The sequence below is a fragment of the Mobula birostris genome, chromosome 1 (assembly GCF_030028105.1).
Source record: "Mobula birostris isolate sMobBir1 chromosome 1, sMobBir1.hap1, whole genome shotgun sequence".
Lineage (NCBI taxonomy): Eukaryota > Metazoa > Chordata > Chondrichthyes > Myliobatiformes > Myliobatidae > Mobula > Mobula birostris.
In genome coordinates this window covers 218182026-218200114 of record NC_092370.1, presented here as the reverse complement: position 1 = coordinate 218200114, position 18089 = coordinate 218182026, and the positions used below count along the sequence as shown (strand labels likewise).

At 41.4% G+C, this 18089-nt stretch overlaps 1 protein-coding gene across 1 annotated transcript in view; it reads right to left on the bottom strand.

Annotated features, from left to right (window-relative positions):
- Positions 1–18089, bottom strand: part of LOC140185387 (synaptotagmin-16-like) — a 190207-nt gene that overhangs the window by 71343 nt on the left and 100775 nt on the right. The window contains exon 2 of the mRNA XM_072238946.1: positions 2874–3053. Coding sequence (XP_072095047.1) covers positions 2874–3053 — 180 coding nt within the window. The remainder of the gene's footprint in view (positions 1–2873; positions 3054–18089) is intronic.

The following is an 18089-nucleotide window of genomic DNA, read 5'->3' as shown; positions in this document are numbered from 1 at the left end:
GAGTCAGTGCGGATCAGAAATAACATCCCTGCCTTGTTGACAATCAACACCGCCACATCTCAAGGATACCGTGCTTAGCCCACTGCTCTGCTGCCCCGACATCCAGGACTGGGTGGCTAGACACAGCTCAAACACAATCTTTAAATTTGCTGATGACACAGCTGTTGTTGCCAGAATCTCAAATGGTGACGACGAGGCACACAGGGGTGGAATGCTCTAGTTCAGTTGATTGAGTGGTGTTCAACAATAACTTTGCACACAACGTCAGCAGGATGAAGGAAACGATTGTGGACTTCAGGAAGGTGAAGTCAAGTGAACATACATCAGTCCTTTTTGAGGGGTCAGCAGTGGAAAGTGTGAGCAGTTTCAAGTCCCTGGATGCAGCATACTGATACACCATGAAGTAACTATGAAGAAGGGAAGTCACAACTACATTTCGTCAGGAGTTTGAAGAGATTTGGGATGCCACCAAAGACACTTGCAGATTTATACAGATGGACCATGGAGAGGATTCTAACTGGTTGCAACTGGTACAGAGGGGCCACTGCACAGGATCAGAAAAAACTGCGGGAGACTGCGAGCTCAACCAGCTCCAGCGTGGGCACCAGGCTCCACAGCAACGAAGACATCTCCAAAAGGCAATGCCTCAAAAAGGCGACATCCACCATTAAGGACCCCATCATCTAGAACATGCTCTTTATGTATCACTGCCATCAGAGGAGAGATAGAGGATCCTGAAGTCACGCTCAACATTTTAGGAACAGCTTCTTCCTCTCCGCCATCAGATTTCTGAATGGACAATGAATCAACCCATGAATACTACCTGACTAGATTTGCTCTCTTTTTTGCCCTACCTTAGATCAGATTATGAGGACACGCAGTCCTCTTTTATTGTCATTTAGTGTGCATGCCTTAAGAAATGATACAATGTTTTTCCAGAATGACATCACAGAAACACATGACAAACCGACTTAAAAACTAACAAAAACCACACAATTATAACAAGCAACACACATCAAAGTTGCTGGTGAACGCAGCAGGCCAGGCAGCATCTCTAGGAAGAGGTACAGTCGACGTTTTAGGCCGAGACCCTTCGTCAGGACTACATAAAAGTTGCTGGTGAACGCAGCAGGTCTCTAGGAAGAGGTGCAGTCGACGTTTCAGGCCGAGACCCTTCGTCAGGACTAGTGTTGCTTGAATTTCCAGCATCTGCAGAATTCCTGTTGTTTGCGTTAATTATAACATATAGTTACAACAGTGCAAAGCAATACCGTAATTTGATAAGAACAGACCATGGCATGGTAAAAGTCTCAGTCTCTCGAAAGTCCTATCATCTCACGCAGACGGTAAACCCCCAGCGTCACAAACTTGCCGATGCAGCATCCCGGAAGCATCCGACCACAGTCCGACTCCGAGTCCGTCTTAAAACCCTGAGCCTCCGACCAGCTCTCCGACACCGAGCACCATCTCTGCCGAGCGCTTTGACCCCGGCCCCGGCAACAGGCAGTAGGCAAAGCCAAGGATTTGGGGCCTTCCCCTCTGGAGATTCTCGATCACACAGTAGCAGTGGCAGTGAAGCGGGCATTTCAGAAGTTTCTCCAGGTGTTCCATTGTGCTTCTCACGGCTGTCTCCATCAAAGCTGGATTGTGCACGGCCCTCTAGATAACACATACGATATTCATTCGGAACGGCCACGCGCGCTGTGTCGCGCTGCCATCTTCTCCTCCCTCCAGATTTAATCTAATTACATTTCTTATTGTAATTTATAGTATTTTTATGCATTGCACTGAACTGCTGCTCCAAAATTACAGATTTCACAACACGTCATGATATTAAACCTGTGATATTGTGAAATATGCTACTGAACCTGACTCTGATTAAGAAAGATTTTCATTGCACCTGTGCACACAGTACACATGACAACAAACTAGACTTTGACGTTTACCTTGAGCTACAAAACTGCATGTTTAGGATGTGAGAGGAAATCGGAGACACATGGTGACAGATTGAATGGGCAAACACCATACAGACATCATTGGAGATCAGCATTGAACTCAGGTTACTGGTGCCAAGAGGCAGTGGCTCTACTAAGGCCTCCCTGGTAGGAAATTAATTTGGGGTGCCTGTAAATCTGCTATTTTAATGGATGGTACTCCCTGCAGCTGAAATGATCTGAGCTACTCACTGATATTAATGCTCTTCACTCGCTCCATCACATTTAGTCATCTCCCCAGAGTACACCTGAATGGAAACACAGTTGGGTAACTTTTTCTCCCAAATTATGATGAAGCACCAGTATGAAACTCACCAATCAAATGCAGAGAGTCAGAGTCATACAGCATGGAAACAGACCAAGATGCCAGTCTATGCTAATCCCATTTCCCTTCATTTGACCCATAATCCATGATTGCTTTGCTATTCACATCTGTCCAATGTTTTTAAACTCTGATTGTATTGTATTGAACTGTGCTGTTGCTGCAAATAATTATTTTCCGTGGCATTTATACCAAAAAACATAGGAGCAGAATTAGGCCATTTGGCCCATCGAGTCTGCTCCGCCATTTCATCGTGGTTGATCCATTGTTCCTCTCAACCCCAATCTTCTGCCTTCTCCCTGAATCCCTTCATGCCCTGTCCCTTCATATATACTGGATATGCATACCTATGACAACAATGAACTTGAATTTCAACTTGCAACTGCCATCTCCTCTAGCAGTTTGTTCAGTATACCTACCACTCTCTGTGGAAAAACTTGCCCATCAGATCTCCTACAAATATTTGCCCTTTCACCTTACACCTCCTGTATGTCCTCCAGATAAGACAAAGCCCGCAGTTATTCAGCACCTTGTTAAAAGATAAATGGAGCACTCACCGAGGCCCTTGTGGATTCCGGCTTTATCCCGCGCCCGCTTCTTTTCTCGCTTCAGTTCAAGGCATGGGAGGCCACCAATTTTCTCAAAGCACAATTTCTTGTTGATGAAGAGGAATAGAACTACCAACAAGATAACAAAGACTCCAACTGCAGACAAAAACCCAATGGCCTCTGGAGTGACTACAGAGAGAACAAGAGCAAAATGAATCAATTGAGGATAAATATACTCACCATGTTACTGCATATGTTGCTTTTCCTCATCTACTGCCTTATTCTTTCCTCATTCTCCAAATTATCTTCACCGAGCCTAGCTCACCGGTGTCTGACAGCTGACAATTTGGAAGTATGTTACCCAGAGTTGTTCAATTTTCTAGGTGGGTTTTCCTCTGACTGGCAACTCCAACTAACAACAAAAGCAAAGTATTAGGAATTATGAGCAATAACTCATGTGTTGACATTTTTTCTTGCCCAGACCCTGAAAGCACATTACAACATGTGGCAAACATTTAACAATTTAAAATATTTTAACACTTTGGATTTTAAAATCAAAATCAGACTAAAAATTCTATGAAAAATATTTAACTTATTTATGCTTAGTCCAGCATGGGGGAAAAAAATCAGTCATTTATATAAAGTAAATTAGTTTGGCACAAGTAAAATCTGGGAACCTTTTGCAGAATTTTGACCAACAATATCGATAATTTCTTTTCCTCCACAGGCGTTCCACTAGCAAATTGCTTGTTGCTCGGATTCCGGCATCTGCAGTCTTGTGCGTTACCAAGGAAACGTTCTTGTATTGGGAGTTAATGAAATTTCCTTTTCCAGATCTCAAATACATTTTCTCAAGGAGTCTTTCATTATGACCATCGCAGAGAAAGAAATTTTAGGTGGAATATAGTGATTTGGGTTTTGTAGCTGCTTCCTGTTCTTTCCCCAGTGTTCAGCAAAAAAAACACCAAAATCCATAAATCTTTCAAATAAACTGTAGGGATCAATAATAAATGAATAAATTGAATTTTGTTTATACCATATTTGGAACACTGTGTAAGGTTACGGTATCCATGTTCTGACAATAATCTGGAGCTATTGGCAAAGGTATAAAAGGGATTTACAAGCACCACATCTAAAATGATTAAATATAGTTATCAGGACCCAGTGGGAAAGTCAAAGTCCAGTTTATCGTCATACGCACAAGTCCATGTGTACAGGTGCAATGAAAAACTCACCTGCAACAGTATCACAGGCACAGAGATCAGATAATCAGCGTTCACAAGAAAAACATAAGTTATACACAATTTGTACAGGAAAGATCACAATTAAAACATTTTTTAAAAAACACGAAGTCCATTTGAGTGCAAAGTGATCAAAGAGTTGCTAAAATGTAGTGAATAGTGGTGTGCTTCTTGGAGGAATTTAACTTTATGAATTAGGCTTGAATAGGCAAGATGAGGAGACCAGAACTGAGAGTCCAAAGTAGGTAATAGTCACAAATGGATTCACTTAAGAATTTCATGAAAAAACTTACTACCAAATAGGAGAAAGAATCTATGACTCATTGCCATGTAGAGTTGTCGAGTTGGAAGGCACAGGTTGATTGAAAGGGTTTGTAATAAAACTGGAGATGCTGGAAATCCAAACCATAAATATGACGAAAAATTCAATGTGCATGCAAAGAGAAAACGTGTTAATGTTTCAAGTCAAGAACCCTTCAACAGGTCTGGAAAAGTGAGAAAACAAGTACATTTTAACAGGTTTAATTTATTTCTCTGTTCTACCGTGAATGCCTGCAAGAAAATGAATCTCAAAGTAGCATATGGTGAAATATTCATACTTTGATAACAAATTTATTTGAACTTTGAACTTTTTAAGTTGCAGAGAGTGGAAGGGTTGGGGGCAAGGACGGAAAAGAAGGGATAGCTGTGATAGGGTGCAGACCAAAGCTGACAGGGTAAATACTACTTTAAACTCCAGGAGTTGGAGACAAGTTAACCAGGAAGAAGACACAAGTTAATATATCATGAAGTGTCCAGCAACATCTGTGGAAAGAAAGTTAACCCCCAATGACATAGATTCTTTTCAGTGAAACACTCCACGAGATCGCAAAAGCTACACCTCACCCTCTGAAGCAAGTACTTTAATGAATACAGGTGCCACAAGTTAGGCGATGTCTGCTACTCACTTTCTGACAAATCCTGCTTACCCAACAACCATGGAAAAGTATAAAAAGCTTCAAAATACCATTGAGCTGACTGCTCAATAACATCTCTGAACTTCAATTCAGAACACATCACCACACTGATCTCAGGTGTTTGGCAATAAAGGAAAGCATGTTCCCTAATATAAAGTGGTGAAATTGTGAATGTGTGTGTTGGATCTGAGATTAAATCCCATGTATATATGAATCAGAAATGGGATTAGGCCTCTGAGCCTGCTCTGTCATCCAATAATTGTTAACCACTGGTGAAATTCCTAATAACAGGAAGATAACTGATGATGTTCCATTCTTTAAAAGGGTTGCAAGGACAAACCAGGAAACTACAGACCAATCAGCCTGATATCAGTGGAAGGGATCCTGAGGGAGGGCATTTAGATAGACAGACATTGACTAGGAGGAGTCAGCATGGCTTTGGGTGTGGGAATTTGAGCTTGACAAACCTTTTAGTTTTTTATAAAGTTGCCAAAAAGGTAGAGGGTGGGGCACTGGATATTATCTACTTGAAGTTCAGCAAGGCCTTTGACAAGGTCCTGCATGGTAGGCTGGTCTGGAAGGTTGGGTCTCGTGGATCCAGAGGAGCCAGTTAGGTAGATGCAAAATAAGCTCAGAGATAGGAAACAGAGGGGCAGTGGTCGGCAGTTATTTCTCGGAACGGAGGCCACAGGAGTCAGTGCTAGGACCCTTGTTATTCAGTATTTATATCGATGATTTGGATGCAAATGCACTAGGCTTGATCAGCAAGTTTGCAGATGACATGAAAATGAAAGGTGTGATTCATAGTAAAGAAGGTTATCACAGGTTATAAGGGCTCATGATCAGGTTAGGAAGTGGGCAGGGGTGTATCAAATGGATTTCAATACAGGTAAGTGTGAAATAGTGGATTTTGGAAAGTCAAACCAGTGTAGGACTGGTACCATGAACGGTAGGGCACTAGGAAGTGTAATAGGACAGAGGGACTGAGGAGTACAAGTGTGCAATTCATTCAGAGTGGCGTCACAGGTAGACAGAATGCTGGAAAAGGCATTTAGCACTATGACCATCAGACAGGGCATTGAGTAAAGGAGTTGCGACTTTATAAGTCATTGGTGAGACCCATACACAGTTTTTGTCACTTTGTTATGGGAAAGATTAAACTGCAAAGGGTGAAGAAAATACTTACAAGGATGTTGTCAGGAATAGTAATGCCGAGATATAGGGAGAGGTGGGCCAGGCTAAGTCTTCGTTCCTTGGAACATAGGATAACAAAGGGTGATAATATAAAAAAGTTTACAATTATGAGAGGCATAAATAAGGTGGATAGGTTCACAGTCTTTTTCCCCAGGGCGGAGCGTTCTAAACTAGGGGCACAAGTTAACCATGAGATGCAAAAGATTTTAAAAGGGACCTGAAGGGCAACATTATTTTATGTAGAGGGTGGTGAGTGTATGGAACAAGCTGTCAGAAGGGATTGAGACAGGTACCAGAGCATCATTTCAGAAACACTTGGATATGTACATGGTGGGGTGAAGCTGAGAGGAATGTGGGTCAAACAGAAAATTGGGACTAGCTGGGCGGGCACTGTGGTGTGTATAGAGTCATTCGGCCAACGGGCCCATAATCCATGCTGCTTTGGTCCATGTCTCTTTTGTTTCTAACAAAATCAGACTGATCTGATTTCAGCTTCAGAATTCATCTGTTGCTGCTTCAAAATGTTTCAAAATTTTCGTTTCCACCACCATTTAACGGAAAGTGTTCCAAAGACACAGAAAAAACGTTTCCTTACATTTATGTCTTAAATAGCTGACCCCTTATTTTTAATCAGTGATTCCTAGTTATGAGTTCTCACACAAGAGTAAACATCCTTCTGATCCTATCAAGATCCCTCAGGAAGTCCTTTCCTATTTTAACCTCCAAAGGATAAACACTTTGCCTGTTTGATCTTTCCTTATTAGGCAGCCTATGCACTCTAGGTTACAGTCAAGTAGTCAAGTCATGTGCACAAGTAACCTTCTCTGAATTGTTTCCAACACATTAACATTTTTTCTTAAATGATCAAACCAGTATTATAAGCACAAGAGGTTCTGCAGATGCTGAAAATCTTCCTCACTTGCTGAATTCCTCCAGCATTTTGTGTGTGCTGCTCAAGATTTTCAGCAAGTGCAGAGCCTCTTGTGCAACACTGGAGGAATTCAGCAAGTCAGGAAGCATCCATGACTTGGAGAGGAATAAAAAGTTGATGTTTTGTGTGGAGACCATTCATCTGGGCTGGAAAGGAAGGGGCCCAGATGCCAGAATAAGAAGGTGAGGGGAGGGGAAGAAATACAAGGTTGCAGGTGATAAGTGAGACCAAGTGAGGGGGTGATTAAGTACGCAATATTGTATACAGCTCTCCAGATTGCTGTCACAATGCCCCATGTAACACACAAATAAACCCTCTACTGTTGTTTTCGTGTCCCCTCACACTAAACAATTGCATTCAAATAGCCTTCCCAATTACTTGTTGCACAGACACAATATTATTTTGAGCATTGTGCACCAGAACAACTAAATCCCGCCACATCAATGTGCTGTACAATCTTTCTCCATTTAGACAACATACCTACTTTTACTTTTCTTGTCCAAATGGTTGATTTCACATTTTGCTAGATTGCTGCCCATTTACTTATCTTATCCATATTCCTTTGTCCCCAACATATATCCTCTTACTTTCTCATCTTTCTTTATGCCTTTAGTAAATTTTGTAACCACATCTTCAGAGTCTTCTCCCAAGTCATTATTTAAATTGTAAATAGTTCAGGCCCCAGAATTGATCCTTGTGAATTAAAATTTGTATAAGTAATTCCCCTTCACTCTGATAATCACCTCCGCGTAACATCTTGCCCGACTGGCACAGCCCCAACCTCCCTCTCTCCATTCATAATGACGTGTGTACGTACAGTCATTCCACCTTCCCTTCCTTTCCAATACCAAATATGCCACTTATGCACAACAACACTACTGGCGGCGGTGGTGGAACTAGATACAATAGGGTCTTTTAAGAGCTTCTTAGATAGGTACATGGAGCTTGGAAAAATAGAGGGCTATGCGCTAGGGAAATTCTAGGCAGTCTCTTGAGTAGGTTACATGGTTGGCACAATATTGTGGGCCGAAGGGCCTGTAATGTGCTGTAAATTTCTATGTTCTATGTTCTAACATCCCACAGTAATGACAAAATAAGGATAAGTGGTAGCCACAAGATATGTCTTTGCTCATACAATTTGATTTTATCATTTTTGTAACGACAGATGGTTCGAGTTTGGTACTTCCTTTCTGCGAGGGCAGCCCTCTCTCTCTCTCCCACCCTGAACGGTTAGCCTGGGTTTCAGGCTCATCTGTGTTGAGTGGAGCATGAGCCTGTGACTTTCTGACAGGTGACTGAACTCAAGCATCGGTGAAAAGCGTGGCTAGTTAATATGTCTGATTACTTAGTTTTGAAGCAAAAGGTTGAATATAAAACATGTCTTCGATTTCATTCTGATCACTGGCAATCTAAATTTTCACCTGTGTGAAATGAGAACAGCGTGGGAGTGAAATTGCCCTTCCCTCCCATAGTACGCCCTTCAAATGTTTCCACGCCCCTCCAGCTCCCCAAAAGACTGATGACATTTTCTCTTTCATGCTAAGCCATTATTTACTCATCAGGCACTCAACGTTACAGTTAATTGTTAAATACTAACCTGCCAGATTCAGGATTATGTTGTAGACCGATGTGTGGGTGGAAATTTAAATTATATTGTGCATCCTGATAACGATTATGAAATGATTAATTGCTCACTTGAGTTTCCAATTATACGAGAACCTTGGCATTATACTTGTTGCTTAAGAATGCAAAGTGTGAGCTGCTTAACCCTTTCAAACACTGGAGGTTGGACCGCTAAAGGTATCAGGACCTTCCCCAAACCAGGCAAACTGCATTGTGGTTAGTTCAGTTATGTCATGACGGCGCATGTACAAAACATGTATTTCAATATCAATAAACTTAAATGGCTCACATAAGACAAGGTGATGGTCAAGATGTTGCAACAGCCTTAAAATGCTTGAGGTTAGACCATGCCTTGTTGAAGTACAAGTTGAAAGGCTTTAAATTTCTTATAGTAATCTATCCCCAATCTGAAACATTCACTCCCTCTATCATAGTATCTAAAAGAGGCAGTACAGCAACTTGTCCCTTCAACAGTGCTGCCAAGTACTTGGACAAGGATGGTTGAACACACAGATACCACCAAATCACAGAGCACCTGGGAATGGAAAGACATTACCAGTCCATTGCCAAATGGCTTAAAGGCCTGGAGTTCCTTGTTTACCAGTGGTAATAATAATAATATGATAATTGCAGTAGTTTTACAAGGACATTTAACCAACAAACCCCTAGCCTGGGTATAAAACCATAAGACACAGGAGCAGAATTGGGCTATTCGGCCCTTTGAGTCTGCTCCACCATTCCATCATGGCTGACTTATTATCGCTCTCAACCCCATTCTCCTGCCTTCTCTCCATAACCTTTGACATCCTTACTGAATTACACTCCTTATCCCCTAAAATCAACAGGGAAATAGGAAAGTAGAGCTTGTAACATAATTTTATTCCCACATTTTAATGTCCATCATCCATGTCAGTGTTTTTCTCAGTCCATAAGACCATAAGCATAAGATATAGGAGCAGAAGTAGGCCATTCGGCCCATCAAGTCTGCTCTGCCAATCAAACATGGGCTGATCCAATTCTTCCAGTATCCCCACTCCCCTGCCTTCACCCCATACACTTTGATGCCCTGGCTAATCAAGAACCTATCTATCTTTGCCTTAAATACACCCAATGACTTGGCCTCCACAGCCACTGGTGGCAACAATATCTACAGATTTACCACCCTCTGACTAAAGTAATTTCTCTGCATCTCTGTTCTAAATGGATGTCCTTCAATCCTGAAGTCGTGCCCTCTTGTCCTAGAATCCCCTACCATGGGAAATAACTTTGCCATATCTAATCTGTTCAGGCCTTTTAACATTCAGAATGTTTCCATGAGATCCCCCTTCATTCTCCTGAACTCCAGAGAATACAGCCCAACAGCTGCCAGACGATCCTCATACGGTAACCCTTTCATTCCTGGAATCATTCTTGTGAATCTTCTCTGAACCCTCTCCAAAGTCAGTATATCCTTTCTAAAATAAGGGGCCCAAAACTGCACACAATACTCGAAGTGTGGTCTCACCAGTCCGTTATAGAGTTTCAACATCACATCCCTGCTCTTATATTCTATAGCTCTAGAAGTGAATGCCAACATTGCATTTGCCTTCTTCACAACTGACTCAACCTGGAAGCTAACTTTTAGGGTATCCTGCACAAGGACTTCCAAGTCTCTTTGCATCTCTGCATTTTGAATTCTCTCCCCATCTAAATAATAGTCTGCCTGTTTATTTCTTCCACCAAAGTGCATGACCATACGCTGTCCAACATTGTATTTCATTTGCCACTTCTTTGCCTGTTCCCCTAAACTATCTAAGTCTCTCTGTTTCCTCAACACTACCCGCTCCTCCACCTATCTTTGTATCATTGGCAAATTTAGCCACAAATCCATTGATCCCATAGTCCAAATCATTGACATACATTGTAAAAAGCAGCAGTCCCAACACTGACCCCTGTGGAACTCCACCGGTAACTGGCAATCAGCCAGAATAGGATCCCTTTATTCCCACTCTCTGTTTTCTGCCAACCAGCCAATGCTCCACCCATGCTAGTAACTCCCCTGTAATTCCACGGGCTCTTATCTTGCTAAGCAGCCTCATGTTGGCACCTTGTCAAAGGCCTTCTGAAAATCCAAGTACACCACATCCACTGCATCTCCTTTGTCTACCCTCCTCATAACTTCCTCAAAGAATTGCAGTAGGTTTGTCAGCAGGGCTTTCCTTTCAGGAAACCATGCTAACCTTGGCCTATCTTGCCATGTGCCTTTAGGTATTCCGTATTCTCGTCCCTAACAATTGATTCCAACAACTTCCCAACCACTGATATCAGGCTAACAGGTCTATAGTTTCCTTTCTGCTACCTCCCAGCCTTCTTAAATAGTGGAGTAACATTTGCAATTTTCCAGTATTCCGGTACAAAGCCAGAATCTATCGATTCTTGAAAGATCATCATTAATGCCTCCGCAATCTCTCCAGCTACTTCCTTCAGAACCCGAGGGTGCATTCCATCAGGTCCAGGAGATTTATCCACCCTCAGACCATTAAGCTTCCTAAGTATCTTTTCAGTTGTAATTTTCACTACACACTTCACTTCCCTGACACTCTTGAAAGTCCGGTATACTGTAGGCGTCTTCCACTGTGAAGACTGATGCAAAATATGTATGCAGTTCCTCTGCCATCTCTGCATCTCTCATTACAATATCTCCAATGTTATTTTGTATTGGTCCTACAGTATATCTACCCTCAACTCTCTTTTCCCCTTTATATACTTAAAAAAACTTTTGGTATCTTCTTTGATATTAGTCACTAGCTTCCTTTTATAATTCATCTTTTCCTTCCTAAAGATCTTCTTAGTTTCCTTCTGCAATTTTTAAAAGCTTCCAATCCTCTATCTTCCCACTAGTTCTGGCTTCCTTGTGTGCCCTCTCTTTTGCTTTTACTTTGGCTCTGACTTCACTTGTCAGCCACAGTAGGGTCCTTCTTCCCTTTGAAAATTTCTTCTTATTTGGAATATATTTGTCTTGCACTTCCCTCATTTTTCACAGAAACTCCAGCCATTGCTGCTCTGCTGTCCTTCCTGCTAATGTCCCATTCCAGTCAACTTCAGTCAGTTCCTCTCTCATGCCATTGTAATTTCCTTTATTCCACTGAAATACCAATACATTAGATTTAATTTTCGACCCTCTCAAATTTCAATGTGAACTTGATCATATTGTGATCATTGTTCCCTAGGGGCTCCTTAACCTTAAGCTCTCTTATCACCTCCGGATCATCGCACAACATCCAATCCAGCACAGCTGATCCCCTAGTGGGCTCAACAAAAAGCTGTTCTAAAAAGCCATCCCCTAGACTTTCTACAAATTCTCTCTCTTGAGGTCCAGTACTGACCTAGTTTTCCCAATCCACTTTCATGTTAAAATCCCCAACGATTATCATGACCTTGCCTTTCTGACACGCCTTTTCTATCTCCTGCTGTAATTTGTAATCCACATCCCGGCTGCTGTTTGGAGGCCTGTATACAACTGCTATTAGGGTCCTTTTACCCTTGCCATTTCTTAACTCAACCCATAGAGACTCTATACCTTCCAATCCTATGTCATCTTTTTCTAATGATTTAATATCATTTCTTATACACAGACCCGCACCACCCCCTCTGCTTACTACCCTATCTTTCCAATACTCCATATATCCTTGAACGTTCAGCTCCCAATGGCAGCCATCCTTTAGCCAAGTTTCAGAGATGGCCACAACATCATATTTGCCAATCTGTAGCTGAATTTCAAGATCATCCATTTTATTCCTTATGCTGCGTGCATTCAAATACAACACTTTCAGTCCAGTATTTGTTGCTTTCTGTTTTAACTGCACCATGCCTCTATTGTCCTGTAACTCATGCCACTGGCTGTGATTAAGTCTCATCTCCTGCCTGTTCTTTCTTTAATCTCTGTTGCATACTATCTTTAATTTATTTCTGCTTTCCTTTTCCTCAACCCTATCACTTTGGTTCCCATCCCCCTGCTAAATTAGTTTAAACCCTCCCTAACAGTTCTATTAAATATGCCTGCTAGGATATTGGACCCCTTTGGGTTCAGGTGTAACCTGTCCTTTTTGTACAGTCCAAAAAAAACCACTTGAACTCCTTTGTAATTTAGGACTTACATTGTGCGATGATAAAATAGTTCTTGGAAATCTAACGTTAATTTTTCTCAGGGTGTATTGACTTAGCAAACATTTCGAAGTGAATTGTGAGACAGGACCAAGAACTTCCGTTTGAGATCGACATTGTCACATCCAGTTTTATCCCAGTATAAGATATGTAACTAATGGCATCCGTGACTTCTTCAGATTTGATGGGCCAAATGGGTTAATTCTACTACTTGGTTCTCTCTCCCCAATTGCCCTCATGAACCCATCAACCTGATTATCTTGTTTACCCAAGGAAGTTTGAGCTCCCTTTGTCCTGTCCATTTCTATCTCCCTCCCTACCAGCAACATAATACAGTGGATTCCAGTTAATTTGGCCATCAGTTAATTAGGGCAGGCGCTTATTTGGGACAACTCTTAAAAAGCAAAAACAAATTGAGAGAATGGTTCTGTTCATTTATCTGGGACACTTTGCCACTTAGTGAGGACAGGAGACTGTTGCCAAACAGTTTCTGACTAGCAACAGTTGTCGGCACTTGCGTGCTGACGGACATTACACTGTGCTTAGAGTGAAGCTTTTAAATAGCATCTCATGCGTGTGTTTGTGTTCAAAAAGCAGTGAGTTTTATCACTGGTAGTTGGTGAGTATTAAGCAGTAAGACAATTCTGAATTGCTTTGCCTTCTGCAGCTTCAAGCATTCAGGCTTGAAGATGCCAGAAATGGCCAGGATTGAAAATGAAATGATTTCACTACTTCAACAAGTTAGGCACTATGAAGAATTTGAAGGTATTGACAATCATCTTGAATGTTACAGTGAACTTGAGGGTTTGCGGGATGCAATAGGAAGGCAGTCTTTTATCTGCTCTTGGCATCTACGCTGATTTACAGTCAATTTACCATCAATCAAAAGAACGTGGCATCACACCTCCGTCAATAACTACTAAGACCTAATATACACTTTTTAGTAATGTAGTAGTTTTAGTACTGTACTAACTTGTTCTGTATTTCATTTAAATGTATAATTTGTTATTCAGTTAAATGGTAGTTTTAAAATAAAATCTTTTTAACTATATCCATGAAACTTCAGCAAATTGGGACAGTTGCTTAATTGGGCCAAAATATACTGGTCTCGATGAGTCCCAATTAACCAAATCCACTGTACTAATTTAGTTTCTTTCCTTCCTTCCTAGTTCTGACCAAGGATCTTCACCTCTTTATCTCTTTCTGCCTGACCTGCGGAGTTCTTCGTTGACAATCAACACTAGTGCACCTCAGGGTGCTCTACTCCCTGTATACACATGACTGTGTGGCTAGGCAAATCACAAATACCATCTACAAATTTTCTGACGATACAACCATTGTTGGTAGAATGGTGGTAATGACAGGGCGTACAGGAGTGAGATATGCCAACTCAGCAGGAGCCGCAGCAACAACCTGGCATTCAACATCAGTAAGACAAAACAGCTGATTGTGGACTTCAGGAAGGGTAAGACGAAGGAACACATACCAGTCCTGGTAGAGGGATCAGAAGTGGATAGAGTGAACAGCTTCAGGTTCCTGGGTGTCAAGATCTCTGAGGGTCTAACCTGGTCCCAACATATTGATGCAGTCATGAAGAAGGCAAGACTGCGGCTATACTTTATTAGGAGTTTGAAGCGATTTGGCATGTCAACAAATACACTCAAAAACTTCTATAGTTGTACTGTGGAGAGCATTCTGACAGGCTGCATCACCATCTGGTATGGAGGGGCTACTGCACAGGACCGAAAGAAGCTGCAGAAGGTTGTAAATCTAGTCAGCTCCATCTTGGGCACTAGCCTACAAAGTACCCAAGACACATTTAGGAAGCGATGTCTCAGAAAGGCAGCATCCATTATTAAAGACCTCCAGCGCCCAGGGCATGCCCTTTTCTCACTGTTACCATCAGATAGAAGATACAGAAGCCTGAAGGCACACACTCAGTGATTCAGGAACAGCTTCTTCCCCTCTGCCATCCGATTCCTAAATGGACACTGAAGTTTTGGACACTACCTCACTTTTTTAATATACAGTATTTCTTTTGCACATTTTTTGATAATCTATTCAATATATGTATTTGATTTACTTGTTTATTTATTATGCTTTATTTCATTTATTATTATTATTATTTTTTTCTGTCTGCTAGATTATGCATTGCATTGAATTGCTGCTGCTAAATTAACAAATTTCATGTCACATGCCAGTGACAATAAACCTGATTCTGATTCTTCAAACATTTTCTGTTTCTATTTCTCTATTTCAGATTTCCAGCATCTGCACCATGCTTGACTTTCTCGAAGCACAGACCTGTTGTGTGAGAAATGATGAGAAGGTGCATGACAGACTAAAAATTAACTTCGTGGAGGGAGGAAGCAACATCAATACTAAAAAAAGTTTCTATAATCTAAGCATTAACCACTAAGGACCAATGAAAACTTCAGGAAAATGTTTTGTTTGTTTACAAAATATTAATTTCTGAGTATTTCTTAAGATTCTACCATTTCCTACAGCCCACCTTCCAATTTCCCTGAATAATAATTCAGTAACATGTTCAGTGCTATTACATAATTAGAAAGAAATTCAGGGGAGTTCAGTATTGCTGCAATCAATAAGCAATTTATTGCTCCGGTTCCTTCGGTTGACTAGTCACAACTTTACTGGAATGATATCCCAAAGCACAGTTTCTCCAGTAACTTACTACATCACAGAGACAAAACCAGCTTCATTAGCAGTTGGGAAGAAACGATGCACTTTTGATTAGCCATCAAGCAACGAGCATGAAATGCAAGTAGAGCTGCTTTTGCACCATCTGCATGGATTCCAGGTAATTTGCATTCAGTAAAATCATGATTCAGTCCTAGAAAATTCATATGGGAGTAGCTGCAGTTCAAGTTAGGATGAGCAACTGCTATATATTAAGTAAGTGATTTTATATAACCTTTAAAATCAACATTCTTGGTCACTGCTTGAAGACCACCCTCGTTTCTCAATAGCCAATGATAACTAACAGTGTTGACTGGTGAGAGGTTATTTTCTTGCTGTCATTGGTCATTTTCAGCTTGGGAAATGTTTCCTGCATCAAGATATCTAAGGGAGCTTGTCATTATCATATTTTCCCCTCCTATCTGATAGATGAAAAAGATTAGATCAGTCCAATCTATGGAATGCTCTGCCACAGACTGCAGTGGAGCCAAGTCCGTGGGTACATTTAAGGTGGAAGTTGATTGTTTCTTAATCAGTCAGGGCATAAAAGAATATGGTGAGAAGGCAGGTGTATGTGGTTGAGTGGGATCTGGGATCAGCCATGATAGAAAGGTGGAGCAGACTTGATGGGCTGAACAGCCAAATTCTGCTCCTATGTTTTATGGTCTTATATAGATGAGCGAATCTCATGCCATTGGTAGGGAAGTTACCAGTAAGAATTCTAAGGGATAGGATTTCTGAGCATTTGAAAAACCATGACCTAATTAAGGCCATGGCTTTGTGTGTGTCAAGTTGTGTCTTGCTAACTTGATTGAGTTACTTGATGAGGTGATGAGGGTGACTGATGAAGGTAGAGCAGTGGATCTCCTCTACATGGATTTTAGTAAGCTGTTTGACAAGATCCCTCATGGGAGGCTCATCCAGAAGATTAAAATGCATGGGATCAATGGTGAATTGGCCATTCTGATTCAACTGGTCTGCCTGTAGAAGACAGAAGGTAGTGGTTGAAGGAACTTATTCCAACTGGAGGTTTGTAATTAGTGATTTCTGAAGGGATCTGTACTGGGACCTCCGCTGTTTGTAATGTATATAAATGACCTGGTGATTTAGTAAGTTTGCAGATGATATGAAGATTGGTGGTGCTGTGGATAGTGTAGAATGCTGGTAAAGCATACAGTGGGATATAGATCAATTGCTGATATGGGCAGAGAAACGGCAAATGAAGTTTAACCCAGCGTTACAGCCTGGTAAGTCAAATGTAAACAGACAATATGCTGTTAAGAGCAAGACCCTCAATAGTGTTGATGAGCAGAGGGATCTTGGGGTCCAAGTCTTAGCTCCCTGAAATGACTACAGAGTTTGATAGGGTGGTTAAGAAGGCATATGGTATGCTTGTCTTTATTATTTGAGATAATTGAGTTCAAAAGTCGGCAACTTTATAAAACCTTAGTTAGGCCGCATCTGGAGTATTACATACAGTTCTGGTTGCCCGATTGTAGGAAGGATGCTGAGTCTGTAGAGAGGGTGCAGAAGAGGTTTACCTGGATGCTGCCTGGATTAGAGCCAAGTGCTATAACAAGAGGTTGCACAAACTTGCGTTGTTTTCTTGAGAGTGGCAGAGGCTGTGGGGAGATCTAATAGAGCTTTATAAGATTATGAGAGACATAGATACAGTGTCTTTCTCCCAGGGTTGAAATGTCTAATAGCAAAGGGCATGCATTTAAGATGAGAAGGGTTCATCTCAAAGTAGATGTGAGAGGCAAGTTTTTTTTTACACAGGGAGTGGTGGGTGCCTGGAATGCACTACCTGGGGTGGTGGTAGAGGCAGATAAACTGAGACTTTTAAGAGATATTTAGATAGAATGTGAGAAAAATGGAAGGATATGGACAGATATGTGTAGGCACAAGGGATTAGTTTAGTTGGCCATCTGATTCCTAATTTATTTGGCTCGGCACAACATTGTGGGCTGCAGGGCCTGTTCCTGTGCTGTACTGTTCTATGTTCTGAACATGTCTTCATGATATACCACCCCCCCACCAACCTTAAATGAAAGGGCAATGGGCACATAGGAATCGACAGACACCTGCAGCTTCCCTTCCAATTCAGACACCATCCTGATATGGAAATAAAGCTCCATTCTATGTCACTCATTCCAAATCCTGGAACCCCACTAGCTACATTATGGCAGAACCATCAGCCAAAGGATTATAACAGTTCAAGAGGCTGAATCACCATTTTCTAGAGGAAGTATCCATTGATAATAAATGCTGTCCATACCAGCAATTCCTATAACTTGCAGATCAGTGTAAATTTAACAAGAGAAGGAGTCAACATTCTTCAGTAAGCTGTCCTGTCTTCCTGTTACATGTACATTATAAAGATTTGCAGCCATTTGAGTCATTGTTTTATACATGCTCATTCTAACCCAGAAGCCAA